We start from the raw sequence: 26891 nt of genomic DNA on the forward strand, positions 1-26891 counted from the left end.
AATAAAACAAGTTTGACTACAATTGATTACAAGGATATATGAGTGTTAATAACATAAATAAAAAGTTTTTTTTAAATATCAGTAATTAGTTAAATTGAATGATGAAAATAAAACATACATTTGTGCAACAATTTTATTGTTTTTTGAATATAAAAAAGAATACATATTTTAAAAAATTAATAGTTATTTAATAATATTTTTAAAAATAATATCGACAACAAAAATGTTGCCAATTATAGCTACTTTAATAGCTGGTGTTACCATTTATATTGCTGCAAAAAAGTAAATATAAAAAAATACACTAAAATATAAAATATTTATTTTTTCGAAAATTTTTATTTATAATAGATATTTTAAACACCGATATAACTATTGGGAACGACAGGGTGTGCCGGGAGCTAACTGTTTGGAACCCGGAATCTTTAAACCACAATATGTACATCAATCAGATGTCAAGAAAAGTGAAGAATTTGGTCACATCTATGGATACTATGAGTTCTTTCGTCGCGGAATTGTTATCAACGATCCCGATATGATTCGCGAAGTTTTTGTCAAACATTTCGATAAATTCAGTGATCACAGGGAACTGTACTTCGGTGAAGATGCCATCAACGAGAATCTGTTTAATTTGCCGGGCGATGACCGCTGGAAACGTATCCGTAATCTTATATCACCGGCCTTTACATCAGCAAAACTTAAGGGATTGATGGCACCGATCGATGAGATATCAGATCAATTGGTTCATAATCTTCGAAAATTAGTCGATGAACACAATGGTTCTGTAGAGTTGGATATTAGGGGACCTATAGCTGCATACCTGAGTGATTTGACCAATTCGTTTGCATTCAGTATAAAAACTGATGCCTTGAAAGATCCTAACCAACCGATTGTGAAGTTTGGTCGCAAAATATTTGCGGTTGAATTCAAATTTTCGTTAGTATTGGCCGTATTTTTGCCAAAATTGGCTAAATTTTTACGCGCCGAACCATTTCCCGTCGATGCCATTAACTATTTTAAACAGTTAACACTAGAATTAATAAAAGAGAGACGAAATGAGGGCTCAGGTATCTGTTTAATATGACTTTTTTTAAATAAACATTTAATTAATTATTAAAAATTTATTGATTTTTATAGGATATAAAAGAAACGATTTCTTGCAGATTATGATTGATGCCAACAATGAAGAAGAAGTCAATGAACAGTCGTCGGAAAGTCTTGAGAAAGAAATCTATGAAAGTGACGACACTTATCGTCAAGACGTTAAGCCGTCAGTTACTAACCATACGTTGAGTACCGTTGAAATGACTGCACAGTGTATACTGTTTTTTGTGGCCGGTTTTGATACGACCGGCTCAACCTTATCCCACTGTTTGTACTATTTGGCCAAATATCCAGATATTCAACAAAAACTATACGAAGAAATCGACTCAATCGATGACTATGGCGTGGATTCGTTGGCATCACTTAAGTATTTGAATGCCGTTATCAACGAAACACTGCGTTTCGCGCCTCCTATACTACGAGTAGAAAGAGTAGCCAATGAAACGGTTATCATTAAAAACATAGAGATACCGACCGGTACTGTAGTGACTGTTACTCCCTATTCATATCATAGAGATGAACATTATTGGGACGAACCGAATAAATTCAAACCGGACCGCTTTATTGGCCACAAACACAATCCATATCTACTGATGCCTTTCGGTAGTGGTCCGCGACTGTGTCTGGGCATGAGGTTTGCACTCATTGAAATACGGTGCTGTGTGGCCAAAGTGGTTAAACATTTTAAGCTTAAAATAACACCTACCGATCCTCATGTATGTACTGTTTGATATAAAGTTTTTTTAAAAATATTTTTAATACTTTATGTAAATATTAATTCAATTGTCTTACAGCTCGAGTATCTCATCGGAAGTGTATTTTTTTCGCCTAAAGAGGTGGTGTTGTCTCTGGAAAAACGACAATAAATATTATACTATTATATAATGTTATTTATTTCAGATATAATTAATTTGAAAAAATAATTTTTAAATAATAAATGTCAATAATTTACACAATAAGTTCATTAAGTTGTGTAGTGTATTGTAATAAACAGTACATTAATCAAAATGTATTAATATTATTCGATACATTTATGATATTTTTGTAGTATATATTTGTGTAATTAAATTAATGATAATGACAAATATTTAATGTGATTAAACCCAATTAACAATATAATGCAAGTATTATTGCCAATTAAACCAAATAATAACAAATTAACATTGAAATTAAAATGTTACATTTATTATACAGTAATTAGGTAATAACATGATATTTGCATTAATATGTGATATAAATATATATATATATAGTAATATGAAATTATAATTTTGTTATTGAAGAATTTTTTATTAACTTTCACATTTACAATGCAATAATTATAGTAATTATTATTATTACTTAACATAATTTATTTTCATTGAAATTTACAAAAAAAAACTATTTGATTATAAACTATATATTTTGCTTTTATTAATAGGTGTAAAAATAATACGATAAAAATAAACTTATTGTTTACTATATATGTATTGTAATTTAAAAATACTGTCCGCAAAATTATCTGATATAATAAAAATATTATTATATTATTATTCATTAAACTATATTATACTTTATTTCTAATGTTTAATAAATTCATAGTTTTTGAATTAATGATATTTACTAAATGTTTCTAAACTATTGAATATATTATTTGTTTAAACTAAAGYTTACTCTAATTTTATAATACCTATATMTATTGATATGATAAATATAAAAACAATTAAGTAAACTATATATTTTAATACTATATATTAAGTCATTTATATAAAATAATTAATAATTCTAAAAAACATTGATCATTAAAATGTTTGATTTTCTATATTGATAATTTATTAATACAAAATAAAAACAATCAAATATACAATAACTTRTACTAAATTATACTAATTGTTTTAAAACAAATAAAAATAATCGTAAGTATTATAAGCATTTTTTTCAAAAATTKTATAAARTATTTAAATGCCAAGGTTAGRTCAATAATAATAAATATTAAAAAATTAGCTAAATTATGAATAATGCAATAAAATATGATATAATATTGAATTATTAATTTAGATGATAACATCAACACCGATAGTACCTATAAATGGTTATAATATGGCATTTGATAACATAATGATGAGTCAAGTGTTTCCCGAAACAAACAATATTTACCGAAACGGTGTTAACATAAATCCCAATTCTTTTACTGTTGTTTGGAAGGACGTGACCTACAAAGTACGGCACCGACTGTTTCGCGAACGGATTATCATTAACAATGTTAGCGGCTTTTTTAAAAGCGGTCAAATAATGGCCATTATGGGTCCGAGCGGGTGCGGCAAATCATCACTGTTAAAGTGTTTGTCGGGCAACAAAAAAGCAGGCGTTTCCGGTTCGGTCACTGTTTCTACTAAACGAAAGGTTTGAATTGATTTTGTTTTAAATTTATTTGTATTACACAAATGAATGACAAAACTAATATAAATTATAGCTCAAAGTTGCGGTCATACAACAGGACGACTATTTGGACAAACGGTTGACAGTAAGAGAATCGTTGAATTATGCCTCACGGCTGAAGAATTTGGCTGAAATTGATCACAAGTCTAATGTGGAATCGGTTCTCAAAAAATTGGAAATTGAGAAATGTGCGGACATACGCACCAAACGATGCTCAGGTGGTCAACGCAAACGGGTATCTATAGCACTGGAACTGCTTTCCCGGCCAAACATACTGATTCTTGATGAACCCACCAGTGGTCTCGATTCGGTGACCACTTGGCAATTGGTCAATATGTTGGTCGATCTTACCAAACATCCGACAAATCCGATTGCAATAATAGCCACTATTCATCAGCCAAGTGGCCGATTATTTAATTTGTTTAACTCTGTATATATCATGTCATTTGATGGCCAGTGTATGTAYCAGGGTGTGCCGCAAGCTTTGGTCAACTTTTTGGGCCAATACGGACTCAGATGTCCAAAGTTTCACAATCCGTCTGACTTTGCACTGGAAGTGGCCTCTAAAGAGCACGGCATCGGACGGGTATTACTATTGTCGTCTATTATGAAAATAGAAGCACTGGATCTGGTGGCACATCCTTATAGAATTGTACCATATTTTAGTTATAATACTTTACGTGATATATGGATACTAACTAAAAGGTATCGGCRCTGCYGTTATTATTAGATTATYTATTGTTAATAAATTATTTATACAAATTTACAGGTCATTCAAGTTATCTTATCGGGACATCTGGATGTTACCACTCCGTGTGATTGCACACATACTAACAATTATACTAATCGTACTGTTCTGGGGTTCGGAAAGTGGTCACCTATCTGGATGTCCGTCAGATTTTATTGGTGATTCGGGCTCCTATGTTGAAAACTTTGACAAAGTCAGCAATAAACTTATTGAAAACTACGGGTGCATTATCTTTATAATAATGTTTACATGGTTTGGCTCCATATTTGCCGTTTTGCTAACGTTCCCCTCGGAAATGAATCTCGTTATTAAGGTATTGATGATAAATATCTAACATTTCATATTGATTTGTCCCTACAGTATATCTAATTATATATATTTTTATATGTATATAGGAATACAGAAACGGTTGGTACTCATGCTTCTCCTATTACATGGGACGTGTCATTGTCGACACATTTTGGCAATTTATAATACCATTGATATTTGTCATACCTTGCTATGTATGGACCGGTCAATACTGGGATGAAGATAATCAGCGATGGCGTCTCTATTATTTTATTGTTATTTGTCTATTGATAGCACTGACCTCGTCATCAATGGGCTTTGTATGGAGTGCCTGGCTTATGGAGTCACCGACTGCAGCCGCTTTTCTGGGCGTTATGATGGGCTTTCCTTTATTTTTATTTTCAGGTATCTATTATTTAGTATTTTATTTGTATAATCAAATATAGATAATCATTATCATAAAAAATCATTAAACAGATTGGTATTTTGTATTAAGTTTTAAAGTAAAGTATTACTTAATTTTAGTATCTTTTATTTTAGCTAACATATATACTGTACTACTAATAATAATTTTAGGTTAAATAACTTTTAATTTCATCAATAAATTACCGGTAGTCATCAAATACAGTAATACTATAATAGTATATACAGTATCAAATTCACTATAATAGCTGATATTTGAATGTAATCTTTTAACAAAATATGACATACATGTATATCAATTTTTTAAATTGATAAATTTAAATATATAGGTTTTATGATACCAGTCAAGGATATGCCAAAAGTATTTCAATACGCAACTTACGGCAACTTTATAACTTTCGGGTTAGAAGCGGCCACTACTACGGTGTTCGGGTGGGATCGTTGTCGGAAAAACAAAGGGACGTCTATTGATTTAATGTCGTTAATCACACCGAAGCAGATGACAGACATACTGGCCTCCGATCATATCAATGTCAATTCATTGATGGATCTCATGTCACTGTTTGGTGGTATGACCTCTGAGGCCAAGTCGGTGATAATGAAGCGAATGCAATATGAAGACAATGACTTGTATTATGGAATAGCATTATTGGTGATACTTATGATTATATTCAAAGTTAGCACTTATTATATTTTGTTGCGAAAAATTAACAAATATGATATTTAATACAATTATAGTTATATTATTGTTATGTTACCAAAATTATTATACAATATATTTAAATAACATTATATTATAAAGTAAAGATTATTTCAATTATAACARAATAAGTTAATTATAAAATTTTGAATTCAATTTGTTTTCTGAATATGGATTTAAAATTCTTTCATTTAATAATTACAAACATTTTTTTTGTCAAAAAAAATTAGTTAACCACAGATAAAGTTATAAGTAGTATAAATAGATTTGTTTATTAAAATGAATCAGAGCACACAAATTCAAATTATATTTAATTACTTAAAATGGCAATAAAAAAATGTTAGACAATGTTTACACTTAAAACAAAAAAAATGTGTTTCAAAAATTAAATTATTTAAATAATATAATTTTTAATAAAATGATACAAAAAAATAATTTAAAGTTTAAATAAATACATGTGATTAAATTATGATGATTGTATTAAATGATGACTAAATTATCATTAATATCAATAGAGTCGGTATCATTGGTTACGGGTTCGGTGTGATCGAGCACAGGTATGTCCAAATCATTGATCTCAGTATTGACTTTTTCATGTGTTTTACCGCCACTTTTAATAGCAGTGGCTACCGAAGCGACAATCGCTTCTTTATTATCTGTAATTATTGCACTATTATTTGTCTCCCTTTCCAATGATCTGTTAGTGTTTGTCTCCAAACTATTAGATTCTGTGAATGGCATAGAAATTGGTTTTACAGTTATATCTTTGCCTATCGTTTGCTGAGAAGTTGTTTTAGTTATATTGTCTTTAGTATCACTACTAGTGMTGATAYTATTCGGTAGAGACGTAACTGCAGACGTTTGGGTCATTTCCGGATTTAATGGTTGAATAGTTGTCATAATTGATTCAATATCTGGTGGTAATGTCATTATAGTAGGTTCTGTCACTTTATTAACCAATTTATTTATTTTATCATTTGTTGTCTCACTTGTGATTGCGTTTACTGGAGTAGTAGTMATAGTGKTTATATGGCTATCAYTTGTTATTTCWTTGTTTTTACTTATAGTAGTTRTAGTTTCAATAGTTGGTTTGATTGTTAGGACAGTTGTCTCAACACTTTCTTCACCATTTGATTTTAATGGTGTGGTAGTAAAAGGTGTGGCAATATTTGAAGTTTCAGTAAATATTTSTGTTTTGRTCACAACTGGTTTGATTGTTTCGGGACTCATTGTTATGTCATTCCTGTCGATATCATTATTTTTATTTGATGTGGTTGTAGTAGGCGTAGCTATACKTGTAGTTTTAGTAAACGYTTGAGTTATATCAATCGGTTTGTTAGTTTCGGGTTGAATTGTTAGAACAGTTGTCTCAACACTTTCATCAGCATTTGATATTAACGGTATTGTTGTAATAGGTGTGACTGTACTTATGATTTCAGTAAATATTTGAGTACTGGTCACAACTGGTTTGATTGTTTCGGGTCTTAATGTTTGGACAGTTGTGTCATTCATGTCAATATCATTCATTTTATTTGATGTGATTGTAGTTTCTGTATATTTTTCAGTTRTCACAATCGGTTTGYTTGTTTCGGGTCCTAATGTCTGAACATTTGATTTATCTTTTTCTATATTCTTAATATATTCTGTATTAGTAATTGGTTTAACCTCTGGTAATGTCGTTATCATACTGTCTGTCATTTTATTAACCGATTTAATTGTTTGATCAGTTGTTGTCTCACTAGTGATTGTGTTTACTGGTGTAGTAGTCATAGTGTGTATATTGCTATCATTTATTGTATCACTGTTTTTACTTATAGTAGTTGTAGTTTCGATAGTTTTCTCAATAATAGCCGCAATTGATTTGCTTGTTTCGGGTTGTATTGTTAGGACAGTTGTCTCAATTTYTTCTCCATTTGATAYTAATGGTGTGGTTGTAATAGGTGTGGCTGTACTTGTGGKTTYAGTAAATATTTGATTAGTAGAGTCAACTGATATGTTTGTTTCGGGTCTTAATGTTTGGACAGTTGTGTCATCTCTGTTGATATCAATATTTTTATTTAATGTGGTTKTTGTAGCAATAGTTGTAATTTCAGTTAACATTTCAGTTGTCGCAATYGGTTTGATTGTTTGAACAGTTGTTTTATCTTTTATTATATCAGTTGTTGTAGTAATTGGTTTAACCTCTGGTAATATGCTTATCCCACTGTCTATCACTTTGTTAACCGATTTAGTTGTTTGATCTGTTGTCATATCACTTGTTATTTTGTTTAATGGAGTGATGGTTGGAGTAGTTATAGTATTTATATGACTATCTCTTGTTGTCTGCCAACTGGTACTTGTCTCAGGTGTTGTCACTGATTGAACTGTTGTTTCATCTTTACTTAAATTTGTGATAATTTCTGGTGTAATGGTTGTTATCTCTGGCAATATTGACGGCTTTTGTGTAGTTGTCTGCTTCATAGTTGTTATCTCTGGTAATATTGTTTTGCCATTACTTAAACCAGTAGTTGTTGTGATAGTKGTCATGTCTGCACTTTCATTGATTTCTACCGAATCGTCAATAATCACTGTTTTATTATCTGTAATTATTGCACTATTTGTCTCCCTTTCCACTGATTTGTCAGTAGTTGTTTCAAAACTATTAGATTCTGTAAACGGTATAGAAATTGGTGTCACAGTTATATTTTCACCTATTGTTTGCTGAGAAGTTGTTTTAGTTATATTGTCTTTAGTATCAACACTAKTGATGACATTTTTTGGCAAAGACGTAACTAAAGACATTGTAGTAATTTCTGGATTTAATGGTTGAATAGTTGTCATAATTGATTCAACTTCTGGTGGTATTGTCTTTATAGTAGGATCTGTTACTTTGTTAACTAACTTAGTTGTTGGATCAGTTGTCGTCTCACTTGTGATTGSATTAAGTGGAGTACTAGTCATAGTGTTTATATGGCTATCACTTATTTTTTCATTGCTTTTACTAATAGTGGTCGTAGTTTCAATAATTTTCTCAGTAATGGCTGCAATTGGTTTGATTGTTTCGGGTTGTATTGTTAGGACAGTTGTCTCAACATTTTCTTCATTAATTGATTTTAAAGGTGTGGTTGTAATAGGTGTGGCTGTACTTGTGATTCCAGTAAATATTTGAGTAGTAGTCGCAACTGATTTACTTATTTCGGGTATTATTGTTTGAACAGTTGTGTCATCCCTTTCGAGATCAGTAGTTTTATTTGATGTGTTTGTAATAATAATCGTAACTTCAGATGATTCAGGGGTTGTGGTCATCGGTAGTGGTTTTACTGTTTCAGGAGTTAATGTTTGAATACTTGTTGTTTGTCTGCTACTACTTGTCTCAGGTGTTACTGTTTGAACAGTTGTCTTATCTTTTACTATATTCTTAATATAATCAGTTGTAGTGATTGGCAATATTGTCGATCTATCAGTTGTTGTGATAATTTCTTTAATATCTGGTAATATTGTTATCATACTGTCTGAACCATTGATATCAGAATTAATTGTTTGAACTGTTGTCGTCTCTCTTGTAATTAGTTTCGGTGTAGTAGTAGTTGAAGTAGTAATAGTAGTTACATGACTATCGCCTGTTGTCTGCCAACTGGTACTTGTCTCGGGTGTTGTCACTGATTCAACTGGTGTTTCATCTTTAGTTAATTTTGTAGTCGTTGTTATATTTGTAAATATCGATAGCTTTTGTGTGATCGTCGGCACCATAGTTGTGATCTCTGGCAATATTGTTGTGCCATTAGTTAAACCAGTAGTAGTAGTGACTGCGCTTTCATTGATCGGTAAATGCAATTCAAATTTATCGCTAACTTTGACGGTATCTATTGTTACTGGTATTGGTGTTAAGGTAACAATCAATGCATTATTATCTGTAATTATTGTACTGTTATTTGTCTSTCTTTCAAATGACTTATCAGTGGTTGTCTCCAAAACATTAGATTCTGTAAACGGTATAGAAATTGGTGTMACAGTTATATCTTTGCCTATYGTTTGCTGAGAAGTTGTTTTAGTTATCTTGTCTTTKGTATCACCACTAGTGATGACGGTATTTGGTAAAGACGTGATTGCAGACGTTGGGGTCATTTCCTGATTTAATGACTGAATAGTTGTTGTCATAAATGATTCAATATCTGGTGGTAATGTCTTTATAGTAGGTTCTGTCACTTTGTTAACCAACTGACTTGATTTATCAGTAGTCGACTCACTTGTGATTGCGTTTACTGGAGTAGTAGTAATAGTGTTTATATGGCTATCATTTATTGTTTCATTGTTTTTACTTATAGTAGTTGTAGTTTCAATAGTTTTCTGAGTAATGACTGCAATTGGTTTGATTGTTTCGGGTTGTATTGGTAGGACAGTTGTCTCAACACTTTCTTCACCATTTGATTTAAATGGTGTGGTTTTAGTAGGTGAAGCTGTAGTTGTAGTTTCAGTAAATTTTTGAGTTGTCTCAATCGGTTTTCTTGTTTCAACTTTTAATGTTTGATCAGTTGTCACAACTGGTTTGATTGTTTCGGGTATTAATGTCGGGACAGTTGTTACATCCCTTTCAAAATTAGTTGTTTTATTTAATATGTTTGTCATAATAGATTTAATAGTATTTGTAATATCGATAGACTCTTTAGTAGTTGTTATAACTGGTTTGCTTGTTACTGGTGCTAATGTTTGAACAATTGTCTTATCTCTGTCCTCATCACTAGTACTTAATAGTGTGGTTATCGTGGGTGTAGTTTTAGTTGAGATTGTTGTAGGTGTAGCTGTACTTCTAATTTCAGTAAACATTTCAGTTGTAACAATCGGTTTGATTGTTTCAGGTCTTAATGTTTGGACAGTTGTCTCATCTCTGTCTTCACTAGTAGTATTTAATGGTGTGATTATTGTAGGTGTAGTTGTAGTTTCAGCAAACTTTTGAGTTGTCACAATCGGTTTGCTTGTTTCGGGTCTTAATGTTTGGACAGTTATCTCATCTCTGTCTTCACTAGTAGTATTTAATGGTGTGATTATTGTGGGTGTAGTTGTAGTTTCAGCAAACTTTTGAGTTGTCACAATCGGTTTGCTTGTTTCAGGTCTTAATGTTTGGACAGTTGTCTCATCTCTGTCTTCACTAGTAGTATTTAATGGTGTGATTATTGTAGGTGTAGTTGTAGTTTCAGCAAACTTTTGAGTTGTCACAATCGGTTTGCTTGTTTCGGGTCTTAATGTTTGGACAGTTATCTCATCTCTGTCTTCACTAGTAGTATTTAATGGTGTGATTATTGTGGGTGTAGTTGTGGTTGTAGTAGTAGTAGTAGATGTAGTTTCAATAAACTTTTGAGTACTGGTCACAACTGGTTTGATTGTTTCGGGTTTTAGTGTTTGGACAGTTGTTTTATCTTTTATTATATTTTTAATATATTCAGTTGTAGTGATTGGCAATATTGTCGACCTATCAGTTGTAGTAGTAATTGGTTTAACYTCCGGTACTATTGTTATCATACTTTCTGTTACATTGATATCAGATTTAATTGCTTCAACTGTTGTCGTCTCTCGTGTGATTGATATCGGTTTATCAGTAATATTGGTTACATTAATATCATTTGTTGTTTTATTGCTTATAATAGTTGTAGTTTCAATAGTTTTCTCAGTAATGGCCGCAATTGGTTTGATTGTTTCGGGTTGTATTGTATGGACAGTTGTCTCAACACTTTCTTCCCTATTTGGTATTACTGGTGTAGCTATACTTGTGGTTTCAGTAATTAATTTACTAGTAGTGGCAATTGATTTGYTTGTTTCGGGCATTAATGTTGAGACAGTTGTCAAAACTAWATCTTTATTAGTAGTTTTTAATGGTAATGTTGTGATAGGTGTGGCTGTACTTGAAGTTTTAGTTAATATTTGAATAGTGGTCACAACTGGTTTGATTGTTTCGGRTATTAATGTCGGGACAGTTGTTCCATCCCTTTCGAGATCAGTTGTTTTATTTGATATGTTTGTTATAATAGATTTAATAGTATTGTTAATTTCTGTAAACTCTTTAGTAGTTGTCATAAATGGTTTGCTTGTTACTGGTGCTGATGATTGGACAGTTGTCCCATCTTTTACTATATCTTTACTACTTTCTGTTGTATTGATTGAAACTATYGTCGACTCATGAGTTGTTATTATTGGCTTAACTTCTGGTAAAGATGTTAAWGTAGTGTCTGTGACATTGATATCAGATCTAATTGTTTGGACAGTCGTCATCTCACTTGTGATTGGTTTCGGTGTTGTAGTAGTAGAAGTAATAATAGTGGTTATATGGCTATCACTTGCTGGTTGTCTACTATTATTTATCTCAGGTGCCAGTGTTTGGACAGTTGTCTCATCTTTTACTATATTTTTATCATAATTATCATCACTTGTTGTGATAGGAAATATTATCGGCTTATAAGTTGTTGWTATAATAGGTRTAACTTTTGGTACTACTGTTGTAGTATCGGWTACATTGATTGTCTGAACTGTCGTATCGATTATAATTTGTTTTGGTGTTGTAATATTAAAAGTGATTAYTTTATTATCACTTGTTTGCTGTCTATTATCTGTCTGTGGTGTCACCTTTTTGATAGTATTTTCATCTATTTCAAGATCAGTAGGTTTATTAGTGAATATACTCGTACTTGTAGGAGAAGCTGTAATTAATGTTTCGGTCGATGCTTTTATAATGGTCTCAATTTGGTTGATCGGTTGCACAGTTGTCTCATATTTCTCTTGAATAGTAGTTTTTAATGATGTGGTTATTGTAGGTGTAGTAGTGGTTTTAGTTGCAGTAGTAGTAGTAGGTGTTGCTGTACTTGTTATTWGAGTAAACTTTTGAGTTGTATCAATCGGTTTGCTTGTTTCAGGTCTTAATGTTTGGACAGTTGTCTCATCTCTGTCTTCACCAGTAGTATTTAATGGTGTGATTATTGTGGGTGTAGTAGTAGTAGATGTAGTTGTAGTTTCAATAAACTTTTGAGTACTGGTCACAACTGGTTTGATTGTTTCGGGTTTTAATGTTTGGACAGTTGTYTCATMTCTATCTTTATCAGTAGTATTTAATGTTGTGGTTATTGTAGGTGTAGTTGTAGTTTCAGCAAACTTTTGAGTTGTCACAATCGGTTTGCTTGTTTCGGGTCTTAATGTTTGAACAGTTGTTTTATCTTTTATTATATTTTTAATATATTCAGTTGTAGTGATTGGCAATATTGTCGACCTATCAGTTGTWGTAGTAATTGGTTTAACYTCCGGTACTATTGTTATCATACTTTCTGTTACATTGATATCAGATTTAATTGYTGATTGAACTGTTGTCGTYTCTCGTGTGATTGGTTTCGGTGTAGTRGTGGTCGATGTAGTAATAGTTGTTGTTTCCCAACTGCTACTAGTCTTGGGTGTTGTCACTGATTSAACWGTTGTTTCATCTTTAGTTAAATTTGTGGTAATTTCTGATGTAATMGTTGTTGTATTTGTAAATATTGACGGCTTATGTGTGGTCATCGGCATTATAGTTGTTATCTCTGGYAATATTGTTGTGCCATTAGTTAGACCAGTAATACTACCGATWGTAGTCRTGTTTACGCTTTCATTGATCGGTAAATGCACTTCAAATTTATYGCTAACTTTGACKGTAACTATTGTTACGGGAATGGGTGTTACGGTAGTTGTGGCCAACTTTATCAATGTTGTYAATATTTTTGATGYTGTTGTTATAATACTAGTAGTAGTTGTGGGAACTGTTGTTGTTATTGTTGTCAAATCTGTTGGTACAACAGTGCTTGTTGTTGTCGTTGGTTTTTCCACRAAATATTTCAATAGATTTGTTTTAGGACAACCACGAAACTCCGTTTCCGAATATCTATACAAAGATCGGTGATCTGCACACTGGACGCCAACTGTTTGGTCGCCGGCATCGACCCGTCGCCACCAGTCTTTCGGTGCGTCAAACAGCCATTTGGCGGAACAGTCGCACACAATAGGACACCACATAATGTGGATTTGGTTATATGGATTGGCCGCCAAAAACGGTGCATAAATTTCTTCTTCCAGTTTCATGAGCTGACATCCGATCGGATCAAATACATCGCCGTACGAGTCAAAGAACAAGTGTATCGGGCGTCGGGCGCCATAAAATGCATTGTCCTCTAGTGTCCGTTCGGTAATTTTGTCACGATTTAGCCGAATGTAAAGTGTTTTGTTAGTTGCCGTCACACCCGTATTGATTGTTAAACTATCGGTATTATTGGACGTAACAAATGAATTGTTAAATAGTGCAAAATTGCCGTCAAAACTGAGATCCAAATGAGTTAAATTGGGAAACATCGAGAACTTCATGGCCGACGACTTTGTTAGAGACAGTGATCTGGTTTGACGCACAAGTATACGCTGAACCCGGTGTTCAGTATTCATAAATGCCTACAAATAKTAAAATAGTAAATAATTTGAATTTGTAAATGAAAATAATAATATATATACCTTATCGTCAATATGTCTCAAATTAGTGCACCCGTCTATCTCCAAGTGCTCGAACGTGATGTCGCCGAACGCATTGGCCGGCAGTTCCTCAATCTCCGGGTTCGACAAAATAAATCGCTTGAAATGGCGTTCATGTGGTAACAATCGTTGACTTAAATGCTGAAAATAGTTGTGAACTGCAAACGACTTGTTTGAACCGCAATGCAGTAAATCGTGTCCAAACACAAGACATGGCGGTAGACACTGCCAACTAATGTTGCCATTAGACGCACACATGATATCTTCGAGTCCAGCCCTAACCCTACCGGTGTCGTCAAACATCCACCGACTCTTACAGTCACACGAGAGTCTGTTCAAGCCTTTGGTGTTCTTCGACGACGACATTTTCACACGATTTTTGCTGTTTTCCTTTAGAAACATACGAAACACACTTTCATCCAAATGATGCAAATGTTGATTACCAATGATTCCCTGTCCCAGAACCACTTGAACGGGTCGTTGGGCTTCCAGTAGAGCACTGGCATCGATACTAGTTTCCGTCAGGTTATTGCCGGCCAAATTGATTTCCAAGACATCATTGGATGGCCAGCGCAACGAAAATGCATTTCTGTGTATTTTGACAATACTATTGTGTGACAGATCAATAATCTTTAGATTGGACAGGTAGTAGAAGGCATAGCTGCCAATCATACGGAGTGCAGTCCTATCAGTTTTTGTATATTTTACCGATACTTTTACCAGTTTTCKCTGAAATTGACCTTTTAGTGGCCGAAAAGCGTGATGAGGTATAGACTGGAAGTTAAAAGTTTGTTTGAATTTARCATATATTTMTAATTATTGGTATCTTCTCTTACCATTAGACCAGACCAATGAAGATACAGTGCCCTCAGGTTCTCTAAACTGGTTATTGCATTAAATATATCTCTTTGTTTGAACCGATCGTTAGCCAATCGAGTTCTCCGAATCAGTAACTCCTGAACAAACGGTGCGGTTATGGTGAACGCCATCGGATGAATTGTTGTCAATTTGGGACAGTTATCAATGCGAATGCCGTAAAAGATAATATCGTTAAACAGATTTCGCGGTAATTCAGCTATCGGTGAATTCTGGAGAACAAACTCATCGAACCTCTTCTGCCAATTGATTTTGTTAAGCGATTCGCTAAGTCTGTCAAAAAAGATCTGAAGTCTTCTCATTGTATAATAGCCCACCTGTTCTTCTGTACGGTTGGGTGTCTGTCGGTACACACCCTCCAAGTCCTCCTCACGTCTTTCCCCACATATTATACGTGTAAATTTTGCTTCAACCCATTGCCATTCTTCCTGCCGGTGCTGACACCGGCACGGCTTAAGCAACTCTTCCGGTGGACATTTGCCAACATTGGACACCGTTAGGTGCAACAAATTGGACAGACCTACTGCATCCTCAAGCGCTGACTGTTTGAGTTGTGTGTTAAACGCACGAACTTCTTTCACGTGCGGACCAGTTATGGCAAACGCGTTGTTGTCTATGGATTTTAAACTACTGGCGCCGTCAAAGTCTTAAGCAATAAAACAAAAAAATAAATATTTATTTATCAGTTGTATATTTTTTCAACACATTGGTGTCATATAGGAAGGGGATGTCTACCGTACTGTACATTAAAGTATAGACAATATAATTTTTTTTTTTGTTTATTTATTGAATAACAAAATGTTTTCAAGTGTTTCCTTAATTTTTATTTATGATTATTATTACTGTTAGTGTTGATTATCATATGAAAAGTTTAGTTATTCTGTATTTACTAATACTTTTTCCCTTTTATGAAACTTTTACAGTATATACTGTACTATATATGGTATGATATAATAAATAATTTAATAATTTGAAACTAAATTTATTCACTAAGTTTTAAAGTGGTTATTACTTTGAAAGTCTTGAAACTTTTATTATTATATAACTYTTTTTGTCAGTTAAAATAATTTTACATATTACTGCTATTTTCTATAATAAATATAATTGTTAGATATGTTAAGTTATCTTAACATTTTGTATTATTTATTAAATTATAGTGCACTTGACCCCTTAACTTAACTCAGTAATATGCTAACTAATCTCATTTAAAAAAATTAAATCTAATTATTTAATGATTAAAAAAATACATATTATATTAGTAATAATAATTTTTAAAAATAAATATAATTTACTTACAAATATAATCAAAAGTAATGTCGTGAAAAACATTGCCTAACTTTGAAATAGCGGTGTTATTGAGATAAAACATATAAAAATGTTTGTCATCACTATTATCCAAGTGTTGGGATATTTTGGCAAATATTGGCTTCAGATTGTAGTCTTGATGTCCACCGCATCGGATAATCTTCATGTGCTCGGAGTGTAGATAGCATTCGCATGGCTCGAACAGGTGTGCCGGCGGACAGGTAGGCACTGAAGGTCGAGAAGCAAAGAACAAACACGTGACTGAACTGATGATTAATGTCAAACATAACGATACGGTTATTATAAGTTTTGCTAACGGGATAGTCATGTTTGATATAATACAATCAAATGTCAAATCAAWTGTAAGACACTTAATATAATAAATATATTTGTGTTTAATTTAAATTAATTAAATAATTATTATATTAATTTATTTGTCATAAATTATTTTTTATTAAATAACACATAATAGCACATAAAATACATTAATTTTTATAAATATCACTATAAATATTATTAAAAAATTATTATCAACTTAATTATTAATAAATTTACATTATAACTAATTATTTGAAATTTTAATATTTAACTAATAATATTTATTRTTATTTTTTTAAAAAAATTATAATATAAATATATAWAATAATAATCACATTAAATTTATAATAGATAAATTAGTACCAAACATAAAGAAAGGTTAGTTAGTGTGTGAGTGAGTGAACAGTATGATTGTCTACTACCAGAGCCCTAGTCTAGGGATGGGTTTTCCCAAATAAAAATTGTGTAATAGTGTAACACTAAAAAATATAAGTCAGAGAAAAATCATTTCACACAATAACTTATGATTTTTTTCTCTCACACTTTATGAGAGGAGTTTGAAAATTGAAATAATAATCAACTGAATAGAGAAAACATAACTTTTTAAAAGAGAAAGACTTCTTTCAAGAGTAAGAATTTTTTTTTTGAAAAGCGTTTTTTGTTTTGTCGGACAGGAATTTACGGCCCAAACCATATCATAAAGTGCTTGGTTTGAAGCACCAGTAGGAAAAAAAGTTGATGAACCGCTTTGCACTGGTAGTAGATTGTAGTAGTAGTAGTAGTAGTGATGGCTATAATTTTTGTTCTCTTTGACTGCAAAATATAAAATAATATATATATATATAATAAAAGTTATGTTTAGTTATATATTAATGGTGTGATTACTATATATATATATATATATATATATATATATATATTTCTAAAGCCAAATGAAAGWGAAATAATTTGAACCAATTTTTATATACCTGTATATACTGTAGTCTTTGTATGCCTATTATTGGCACATATATTATGTAATGTTAACAAAAGATTATTTTTTTGTAKTTGCTATAAAAACTTTAGTGAAATMAATATTATTGTAAACAAAAAATAATAATATTAAAATTTACTACAACTAATTCATATCATTAATATTTGCATTGTTTTCATTTTAAACAATTAGTCAAAATAAAAATAACTATCTCTTAAAATTTAATATAAACAAAAACATATGTTAAGTTAAAGTACATTATACCTGTAAATGCTTTCACTTATTATTTTATGTAAAAAATACATTAGCATTATATTAATAAAAAAGCAATCAAAAATTACTGTACTAATAATACTGTAATAATAAATAAATGCTAATACATTAAAAAGTGATATTTATTATGTTAAATAAGAGAAAGAAAAATATTTTTAAGTAATGGTCGACGACGTCGGTCAACATACCTGAGCCCAGAAAAATACTGAGAAAAAAAGATATGATATGATGTTCAGGTCATTATACATATGCCAGTAATGAAGGTCATCTCTCTCTCTCTCTCTCTCTCTCTCTCTCTCTCTCTCTCTTTCGCAAACATATGTTTGCCTCCCTGTGCCTCTAAATCAAAAAACACCTGAACCTCACTATGTTTTTTCTATCCGTGCAATGACTACACATATAATCACTTGGTATGTGTTTTAGTTGTGATGATAGCAAAAAATGCAATTGAACTGAAAGTGAAAGAGTTGACTATCACTTGAATTTGTATATATGTTTCGGTATTTTGAACCTTTAAATGAGTTACATATAGTGGTCACACAACAAATGTTTGGTCACTGATCTCAATATCCCATAAAAACATATTATTTTCTTATTAGTAGTTTATTGATATTATAGTTTAATGTACTAATAATAGCCGTGTGTGTTGTTTTTATATTCCGTAATATTAAATAATAAAATTTAAAATTATAAAATATTTAAAAAGATATTATTAGTATTAGTATAATAAGCTAYAGTATTATAATTATCATAAATTATTTGATATTGAACTTTAAAAATTAAGGTCACAATTAGTTACACTTGAAAGCTAACTGGTAAATTGCATTAATATAATAAATAACACTATCTTTACAGTAATTWTTGTACATTTTGTCTAAGATTTTGAAAAGTGAAAATACAAGCAAACCTTGAGATTTATATTACTGTAATATACTGTATATAAATATATATTTATATATATATAAGTTTTACTTGAAATCAAACTTATAAAATCAATATAAATTATATATCAAATCTCATAGGCATTGGRCGAGACATCATTATCATCACGTATTGATTGTATCGACAATTTTTGCATACAAGTGGTCCTTTAATATTATAATTTAACAAAATATCACTATTAATTTTGAATTATTAATATTAAATTACTTTTTTATATTTAAAAATATATATTAATTATTTTTATTTATTGCACATATTGAAAAATACAATTTATAMAACTAATGTTTATTTAAATAAATTTCTAAGGAAAATTTTATTTTATTAGTTAAATTTAAATTAGACTAACAATAAGATTATACATGTACTATACTACTATATCTATATACATGTAGTATAGTCTATATAGTAACTACTATTAAAAGCCACTTTATTTARAACCCATAAATCAATTATTTATTTTTAGGGTCAATCAGAGAAAGTTACTAAAATAAACCACTGTTTTATGAATATACGTATGTCTACAGTACTACACATAATTAGTGAAAGTGCTTAACCCATAACCTCCCTGTCCCATTGTCAACATTCACTTTCACTTATTATCATAAGTTTACTTTCACTCAATTGAGTGCTTTCAGTATATTGTTTGACCCATTGACTGACTTAGCAAATGTACAAATTTTTACATCTATTTAGTTGATCATTGATTTTTAACCTAAAGATCTTATTTTATTAGTTTTCATTTTTAAATTATTTGACTTAATTTCTAACTAATATTTTTTTATTCAACAATGAATCACTCGATCAGCTTATTTCTATTGTCAGYCGTTTTATTGATTATTTGYATTAATCTAAGCGATGAAACATTTTTGTTGAGACGGCACTGGCATGTCATTAGTCCAGTACATGTGCCAGTGGTCATAGGTCAACAGCAACAAACCATTACCGAGACTGCCAATAGAAATACTGGATCAACTTGGGGAATAACGTTACTGCGATACATAACCGAATATAAGCCCGAACTACTACCGGTGCTGTTGGACATTGCAGCCGAAAACCCGGGTCTATTGCGAACATTTATTGGTGGAAGTGGTGGTGGGGGTAGTGGTATCAGCAAACGGGATGTCAATAGCCAAGTGATTTATGATGGAAACCGCGCCGAGGATATGGATGATGAGATATCKGAGCCGATAGTAGTCCGACGCATGTTTGACTATGTGTTGGAAAATGATAGCGACGATTGTTTCAAAAAGTACATTTGCGGACTAACCAAACAAATGGTTAGGACAGACACCACTGCTTCACAGCTCATGGACTACGAACTGATGGCCGAAGAAAACGAATCGGTATCTCATCGACACATGTGTTCAACTAAATTTGCAAAGTGTCCGTTCAAGTCATACAAAACGGCTGATGTGGTCAAGAAAGTGATGACGGACTCAACAGATTGATCTAAAATTATATTAATTGATAATAAATTTTTACCACAAATATTAACTTCCAATATAAACAATTTGTTTGTTTATAATTAACAGGATATTTATTTACCTATTAACTAACTATTATATGTTTGACATTTTATTTTTTATTAAGTTTTTTATAATTTTCTTTATCTTAAATTTTTTTATTCAATTGCTTTTTTTACATTATGTATGAAAATAAAAGTTTAACAATTTGTTATTTTTCATTTTACAGTATATTTTTCATTATTTGTCATAATAAAAAAATATCTGTTATTAGTAATGACATAATGACTAATAAATGTTTTTATTAATTTCATGCATAAAATAAATTGATTACAACGTTTGCGTCAAAAGACTAATTGATTTAAGTGTATAAATGATCGCATGATTGATAAATAAGATTATTTTTTTTAATTAAATAACAATACGTTAGTAAATATCACTGACAGTTAGATTTTTTTATCAGTCAACAATTAGCAATGTATAATAATTTAGTCATCAAATAACTTATTTAAACTTTAACTTCACTTTTAGTTACTGTTATTAACTCTATTTAACCATTTATAATATTTTTTACAGTTATGTTACTTTATTTAATTGTTATAAATTTTTGTTGCAAAAATTAAGCTATTATTAACTAAACTGATCATCTTGGTTGTTTAAAAAACAATTCTATACTGTAGATTAAACTGATAAAAAAATGCTATAAATATATATTTATTGTAGTATTTTTCCCTACTATTCCTGATAGGAAAACAAATAATACAATATATAAACTACAAGTACTCATATAATAAATATAAAATTTGTAAAAACATTGATAAAGACTTTGACTTATATGTAGAGATAAATGAAAAAATGACGTTAGATTTTGAGTAAATATCAAAACAATAAACTATAAATTAATTTCTAATTATAGTAAATATCATTTAATAATTATTATTAATTAATCAAACATTYGTTATTAACCAATCAATAAATTTTACGTTTGCTTTATTAAAAATTTCAATGTTTCAGTTATGGAAATAAACTATAAATTGATTTTATTTTTTTGAAAGTTCACTATTGATATACAGTATAATTGACACTTTGTATAAATAATAATAATTATAGCAATTACTAATGTAGTTGTCGTTGTTGTCTGATTTTGTTATAATATTGTATATAAACGGAAAACAATTTTAAACATAATTTTCAATTAGTTTTTTTAGTCATTCATTTATTAATAAAATGTGTGTCGAGTTATTTTAAATATTTCTTATATTTCTATTTTTTAAAATAAATTTTATTATTTAGTTGCAAGTATTATATATATATATTGAATATATTTAATAATTTATAAAAAATATACTTTTTTATTAAATAAAGTTTTAACTTATTTTTATTCACAATGAAGTATTTAATCAAATATTTGCTGTCAATTTGTATCAGCATTTGTCTCATGTGTTACACTATCAGTGCTTTAAACACTGATGAGACAACTGAATGGTTAAAATTGTTGAATTTGCCGAAACCAACGGACACACTGTCAACATCGGGACAGACATGTCAACTGACAGCACAGACATTGGCTGATCAATTGACAAAAAATTCTGGCAATGGTTTAGTTTTGATCACTAAAAGTTCGTCTACTGGAAAGTCATGCGCCGACGATTCATCATCATTGGCCACACAGTCGGCACAACTATTGGCCAGTCGTAACATAACGGTATGTGAGCTAACAATTAGTGGTCAAAAAGCGACTGCTTTAGGGATCGCTGAAGACTCGGTTTTGGTCTATTTGAATGGCAAACAACACGTATATTACGGCCGCCGGAGTCCATCTGCACTGTTATCCTATGTACTGAAGCTGAGCACATCCAACTTGCGACTAATTACTGGAAAAATGGACAAAATAGCATACGATTTGGTGGCCGCACCCAAAATTGTCGGCTTCTTTATGCCGGCCACACCTGATCTAATGGCTTACGAGACAGTGGCTGCTAAATACAGTCCAGATATACCATTTTATTTGGTCACCGATAGATTGGTTAGTGTTTGCAATATAACAATTTTTTATAGATTAAATAGATTTAAAAGTATTTTAATTGTATTAAACAGGTGGCTAAATATCTAAAGCTGACAACAGTGGGTCAGATAAATCTGATCCGACCATTTGAGAAACAACCGGTTATTTGCTCGATAAATCCGGCCACAGCTGTGGACATCGAGATGTTTATCGAGAAAAACAAAGGCATTGCACTCAAGTATGTAACCGAACATAACGTGTTTGACCCGAATCTTCAAACACCCGATAAGACGACAGTAATTGCAATCAGCGACCGGTCATCGGCTGCGGGACATTATTTTYATAAACTGTTTACCAAAACTATTAGAAATATTACTAACGAAAACACCGTCAGTCAGACATTGAACGACACTCCCCTACAAAAACAGCAATCAGCTGAACCTATAGTCGAGTTACCCGTTTCATCAATTGTAAATCTAGACTCAATAGAGATTATATGGATTGAACCACAAATGTTTCCATCAATCAATCTAATTGTGGATCAGCTCCAGATACTGTATGGCTTACCTTCAGGTGATACATACTTGGGTGCTGTAAACAGACAGACAAATCAAACTGTTTGGTTTGATACAAATCAACTCAACAGTACTGGCGGAAAGTTGGCTGAAGAGGCTAATCAACATTTGCTTAAACAATGGATCACCGATGTTGTGGCCAACTTAACGATTGCCGTGGCTAGTGATCAGAGCACTGGTAGTCAAACAAATGAAGAGTCAACAGGTGTCCAGACATTTGTTAAAGAACCTCAAAGTGTGGCCGTTTCCGAAGGACAGTCGTTTGTTATTGAATGCGAAGTCTCCGACAAAGTTGGTGACTGTCTTTGGCTTAAGGATGGCCGTAATATTGGCCTTAATGTGGCCCGAGTTTCAATTGACTATAGTTTACGTCAATCAACTATTGGTGACTGTAGTCTAGTTGTGGCTAAGGCTTTGCCTGACAGAGATAATGGCAAATGGGTTTGTGAGGTAACTGGAGATCAAACTAATCCAACCCTAACTTCACCAGCAGCTACCGTTACCGTAGTCCCGGAGCCAAAAAATGAATTATAAACATAAACTAAAGTTTTTTCTATGAAATACCAATAGCTATTCAAAATAGCAATTTTTTATTAATTTTTATTAACATACTTTTTAATTATCTTTATTTTATATCAAAATTATAGTGATAGTATTTTATCTAATTTTTTAATGTACTAAATGTAAAAATATGTAAAAATTCAATTGTTTAAAAAACTAAATTATTTAATGATATTTCAATTTTTGTATGTCATTGAAATAGTATTAGCATTTTTGTTTCAAAATTACTTTTTATAAATTGTGATAAACAGTATTATGGCATGATTTTTTTATAGTGAAATGATTATTATTTAAAAACTTGTTATAGTTAACAATGATTTGTAAATAAATATTTTTAAAATTCATAATTACATAATTAGTAAATAATTAGTTTGCAAATAAATGCAAAATATGTTTTGTCAACAACAAAAAAGATTACTTTATTTAATAGACAAGCAATTATTTAATTAGCCGTAATTATAAAATATTTAACATATAATTATTATAAATTTATATACATTGAAAATTATTGATAGTTTTATCAATTGCTAGTAGTGTTTGAAACAGTTTGCAAAGTTATTGGTTTAATTGRTGTATCAGTTGGACGACTAGGTTGAGTTAGATTTTGTAGACTTATCACGAAAATAGATCCATTACCACTGGGAATGGTATGAATCTGTGTGTTTGGTGGTAAATGCACTTTGTTTGGCTCAGTAGTTGAACTGGTAGTTGTTGTTGAAGTTGATAGTGGAGGCAGTTTGTCTACCGGTGTAGTGGACATGACTTTTTGAAGCCATGGTAAATAGGAGGCAACTCTTGTGTAAAGTCCGGGCAGTTTAGGCAGTGCGCATCCAATGCCGGCGCTAACAATACCAATTGCTATTGCTTGGCCATTGTTTGGGTCGACTTTCATCATTGGTGAACCCGAGTCTCCTTGACAGGCATCCTTACCTCCCTCTTCTAGTCCGGCACAAAACTGACTGGATCTGTTTGAACAATAGTAAACAATATTCATAATAAATAATTTCTCAATAATAGACAACTCCCTGACCTGATAGGAATGAGTTTTCCTTGAGATTCATACCACCGGATGCACTGAGGATTATCAATAATAGGCAGTTCCACTTGTTGTAGTTGTGTGGCTGATGTACCAGACGTATTGATTTTGCCCCAACCAATAACAACACCAGTTTGATTGGCATAGTCAACATCGTTGGTCTGCGGCAAACATACTGGCCATATATAGTTGCCGAAGTCAACGGTACGGGCCAGTCTGACCAGTGCTATATCGTTTGCAAAACTTGAGAAACTAAACCCTTCGTGTGGGATAACCTTATTGACGGGAACTTCAATTGATGTCGAGTCCAGTTCGTTATTTCGATAGTGACCGCCAAGTTTGACTGTGAAAGCCCTGTGCGAGATTTGCGAGACACAGTGTGCTGCAGTCAGTACCCATTGATGATCAAGTAGGGCACCTCCGCAATGGTGACGCCGATGAAGACGTAGCGATATGGCCCACGGATACTGTCCGTGATAGGCGTCCTTTCCGTTAATGATTTTCGGTGTCCTCAAAATCTTACGGAAGCCACAAAACGATTGAGGTGTCGGCGATGCAGTCGAGCTCTCTGACTCTTTACCGGCACTGGTATGAAATTGAACCAATAGTGCAAAACAGATACATACTAATAGCGAAATAATTTTTGGCTTAAACATAGTTAAYAAATTTTTATATCAAAATTAACTCTAATATAAATGTTTTTTTTAAAATAATTACTCAGATTTGGTTTAAATAGTTTGAAAAACTAACTGATAACTGATTGAAATATTTGTCACCGTTTATATACTTTTTTTAAAAAAAACTAATATTAAATTTTGTAAAATAATTATGATTTATAATTTATTTACATATTATTATCTAATGAAAACAAAAGTAAATAGTGTAATATATTTATTGCTATTGACATTATTGTTATAAATATATTTATTATTTAATTGTCATCTGTGAATCAAAGTTAATATATTCATATATATTTTTAATTATTTTATATGTATCGCACCCTCATATGCCTTGACCTCATAATACAGTATATCGTCATCTCTAAGCGCCAGACATAATGTGTCCCAATATGCCTATACTTTGATATTGGATTTGTTAAATAATTTTTATAATGAAAAAAACTATGTCATTATTAATAGTTATAGATTTACATAATTGTTTATTACATGATTTTACTTATTTTTATTAAAATGAAAATATTAAATATAATTAATATATATATATATATATATATATATATATATATATATATTTATATATATATATATATTTAGTTCATCTACTACTTATCAAATGTTTTAAAAAAGCAAATATTTTAATTTAAATAATTTTTTTAATATACCATTTAGTAATATATTAGTAAATAAACAATTAGTAAACAATAATATCTTTTTTATTAGAGAGACAATTAAATCATTTAATAATAACATAAAAAACTATTAAATAATGTGTTTATATATCCTTGAATAAGGTTTTTTCAGTTCATGGCTATCATTGATGGACTGATGTCACGAGTTGTCCATATATTTTTGTGTCCTAAATATAGTCATATATTTTTTACTTTCAGTATTTTATATGTAAATACCATATATTATGATAAAAAAATTTAAGTAAAAGTTTTCTTTGCAATTAATAAATTGTAATGATTGTAGTTTTTAATATAATAGTATAAATATCATAAAATGACAAAATTACTCATAAAACTAGACGACAACAGGAAAAGACATTGTATAACAATTAATATAAATATAAATTATTGTTTTCATGATTTTTGTTTTATTTTTATAACTTTAATAATAACTTAAATAAATATTAAAATATAAAAAATATTATCAATAAATAAATAAATATTTGAATTCAATATAAGTAATATTGTATAATAAACATATAGGAGATGTTTTAATAGAAAAATGTTAATAAATTATTATTGATTATTACATTTTAACAAAATTATTGCACAGAAAATTAACAAAAATATTTTTCTTATTATTTAATATTATAATCTTTAATGTAATTTATGCTAATTTTTGGTTAATTTAAATAATTTATACCATATATCTAATAATTATTAGACATATATTATATGTTGCAAATAATATCATAGAATTATATTAAAGATATAATAAATTAATAATAACATATAATTAAATGTATCAATATTTTATCTCAATTTATAATAGATTTTAATAATAACAAAGTTTGAAATAAACAATATCACTGTTTATATTTAATATATAAAAAATCAATATTTATCAGAATTGAAAAATATTTTACACCCAAACAAACAAATTTTACAAACAAATAAAAAAATTTGTTATTATAAAAAATTTATTACTAACACAATAGACAACGTAAGACAACGACAAATCATTGAATAA

At 30.5% G+C, this 26891-nt stretch overlaps 4 protein-coding genes across 4 annotated transcripts; 3 read left to right on the forward strand and 1 right to left on the reverse strand.

Moving 5' to 3' along the window:
- Positions 1-223: 223 nt before the first annotated feature.
- On the forward strand, positions 224-1967 carry LOC128955860 (cytochrome P450 3A4-like). Its single transcript, XM_054301538.1, has 4 exons — positions 224-282; positions 349-1064; positions 1135-1817; positions 1896-1967. Exons 1-4 carry the CDS (start codon positions 224-226, stop codon positions 1965-1967), a joined length of 1530 nt encoding a protein of 509 aa, XP_054157513.1.
- Positions 1968-3144: 1177 nt separating this feature from the next.
- Positions 3145-5659, forward strand: LOC128955861 (ATP-binding cassette sub-family G member 4-like). Its single transcript, XM_054301539.1, has 6 exons — positions 3145-3483; positions 3554-4224; positions 4289-4580; positions 4663-4960; positions 5308-5608; positions 5656-5659. Exons 1-6 carry the CDS (start codon positions 3181-3183, stop codon positions 5657-5659), a joined length of 1869 nt encoding a protein of 622 aa, XP_054157514.1. The 5' UTR covers positions 3145-3180.
- A 16040-nt stretch (positions 5660-21699) lies between these two features.
- Positions 21700-23543, forward strand: LOC128956200 (uncharacterized). The gene is made up of 2 exons (XM_054301886.1): positions 21700-22362; positions 22434-23543. Exons 1-2 carry the CDS (start codon positions 21724-21726, stop codon positions 23448-23450), a joined length of 1656 nt encoding a protein of 551 aa, XP_054157861.1. The 5' UTR covers positions 21700-21723; the 3' UTR covers positions 23451-23543.
- Positions 23544-23997: 454 nt separating this feature from the next.
- Positions 23998-25169, reverse strand: LOC128955862 (venom peptide isomerase heavy chain-like). The gene is made up of 2 exons (XM_054301541.1): positions 24508-25169; positions 23998-24442 (listed from the first exon to the last, which is right to left on the reverse strand). The coding sequence occupies exons 1-2, from the start codon at positions 25167-25169 to the stop codon at positions 23998-24000; spliced, it is 1107 nt and encodes a 368-aa protein (XP_054157516.1).
- Between the last annotated feature and the right edge of the window lie 1722 nt (positions 25170-26891).

Source organism: Oppia nitens, unplaced genomic scaffold (assembly GCF_028296485.1).
Source record: "Oppia nitens isolate AA-2021 unplaced genomic scaffold, nextdenovo-longstitch-racon4-pilon3 scaffold2_pilon_pilon_pilon, whole genome shotgun sequence".
NCBI lineage: Eukaryota > Metazoa > Arthropoda > Arachnida > Sarcoptiformes > Oppiidae > Oppia > Oppia nitens.

What these genes read in the sequence shown, in the direction of transcription:
- LOC128955860 (XM_054301538.1), top strand. Translation starts at nt 224, where the DNA reads ATGTTGCCAATTATAGCTACTTTAATAGCTGGTGTTACCATTTATATT. An exon ending in GAGACGAAATGAGGGCTCAG is followed by an intron (nt 1,065 to 1,134) that starts GTATCTGTTTAA and finishes TGATTTTTATAG; the next exon opens with GATATAAAAGAAACGATTTC. An exon ending in TAACACCTACCGATCCTCAT is followed by an intron (nt 1,818 to 1,895) that starts GTATGTACTGTT and finishes ATTGTCTTACAG; the next exon opens with CTCGAGTATCTCATCGGAAG.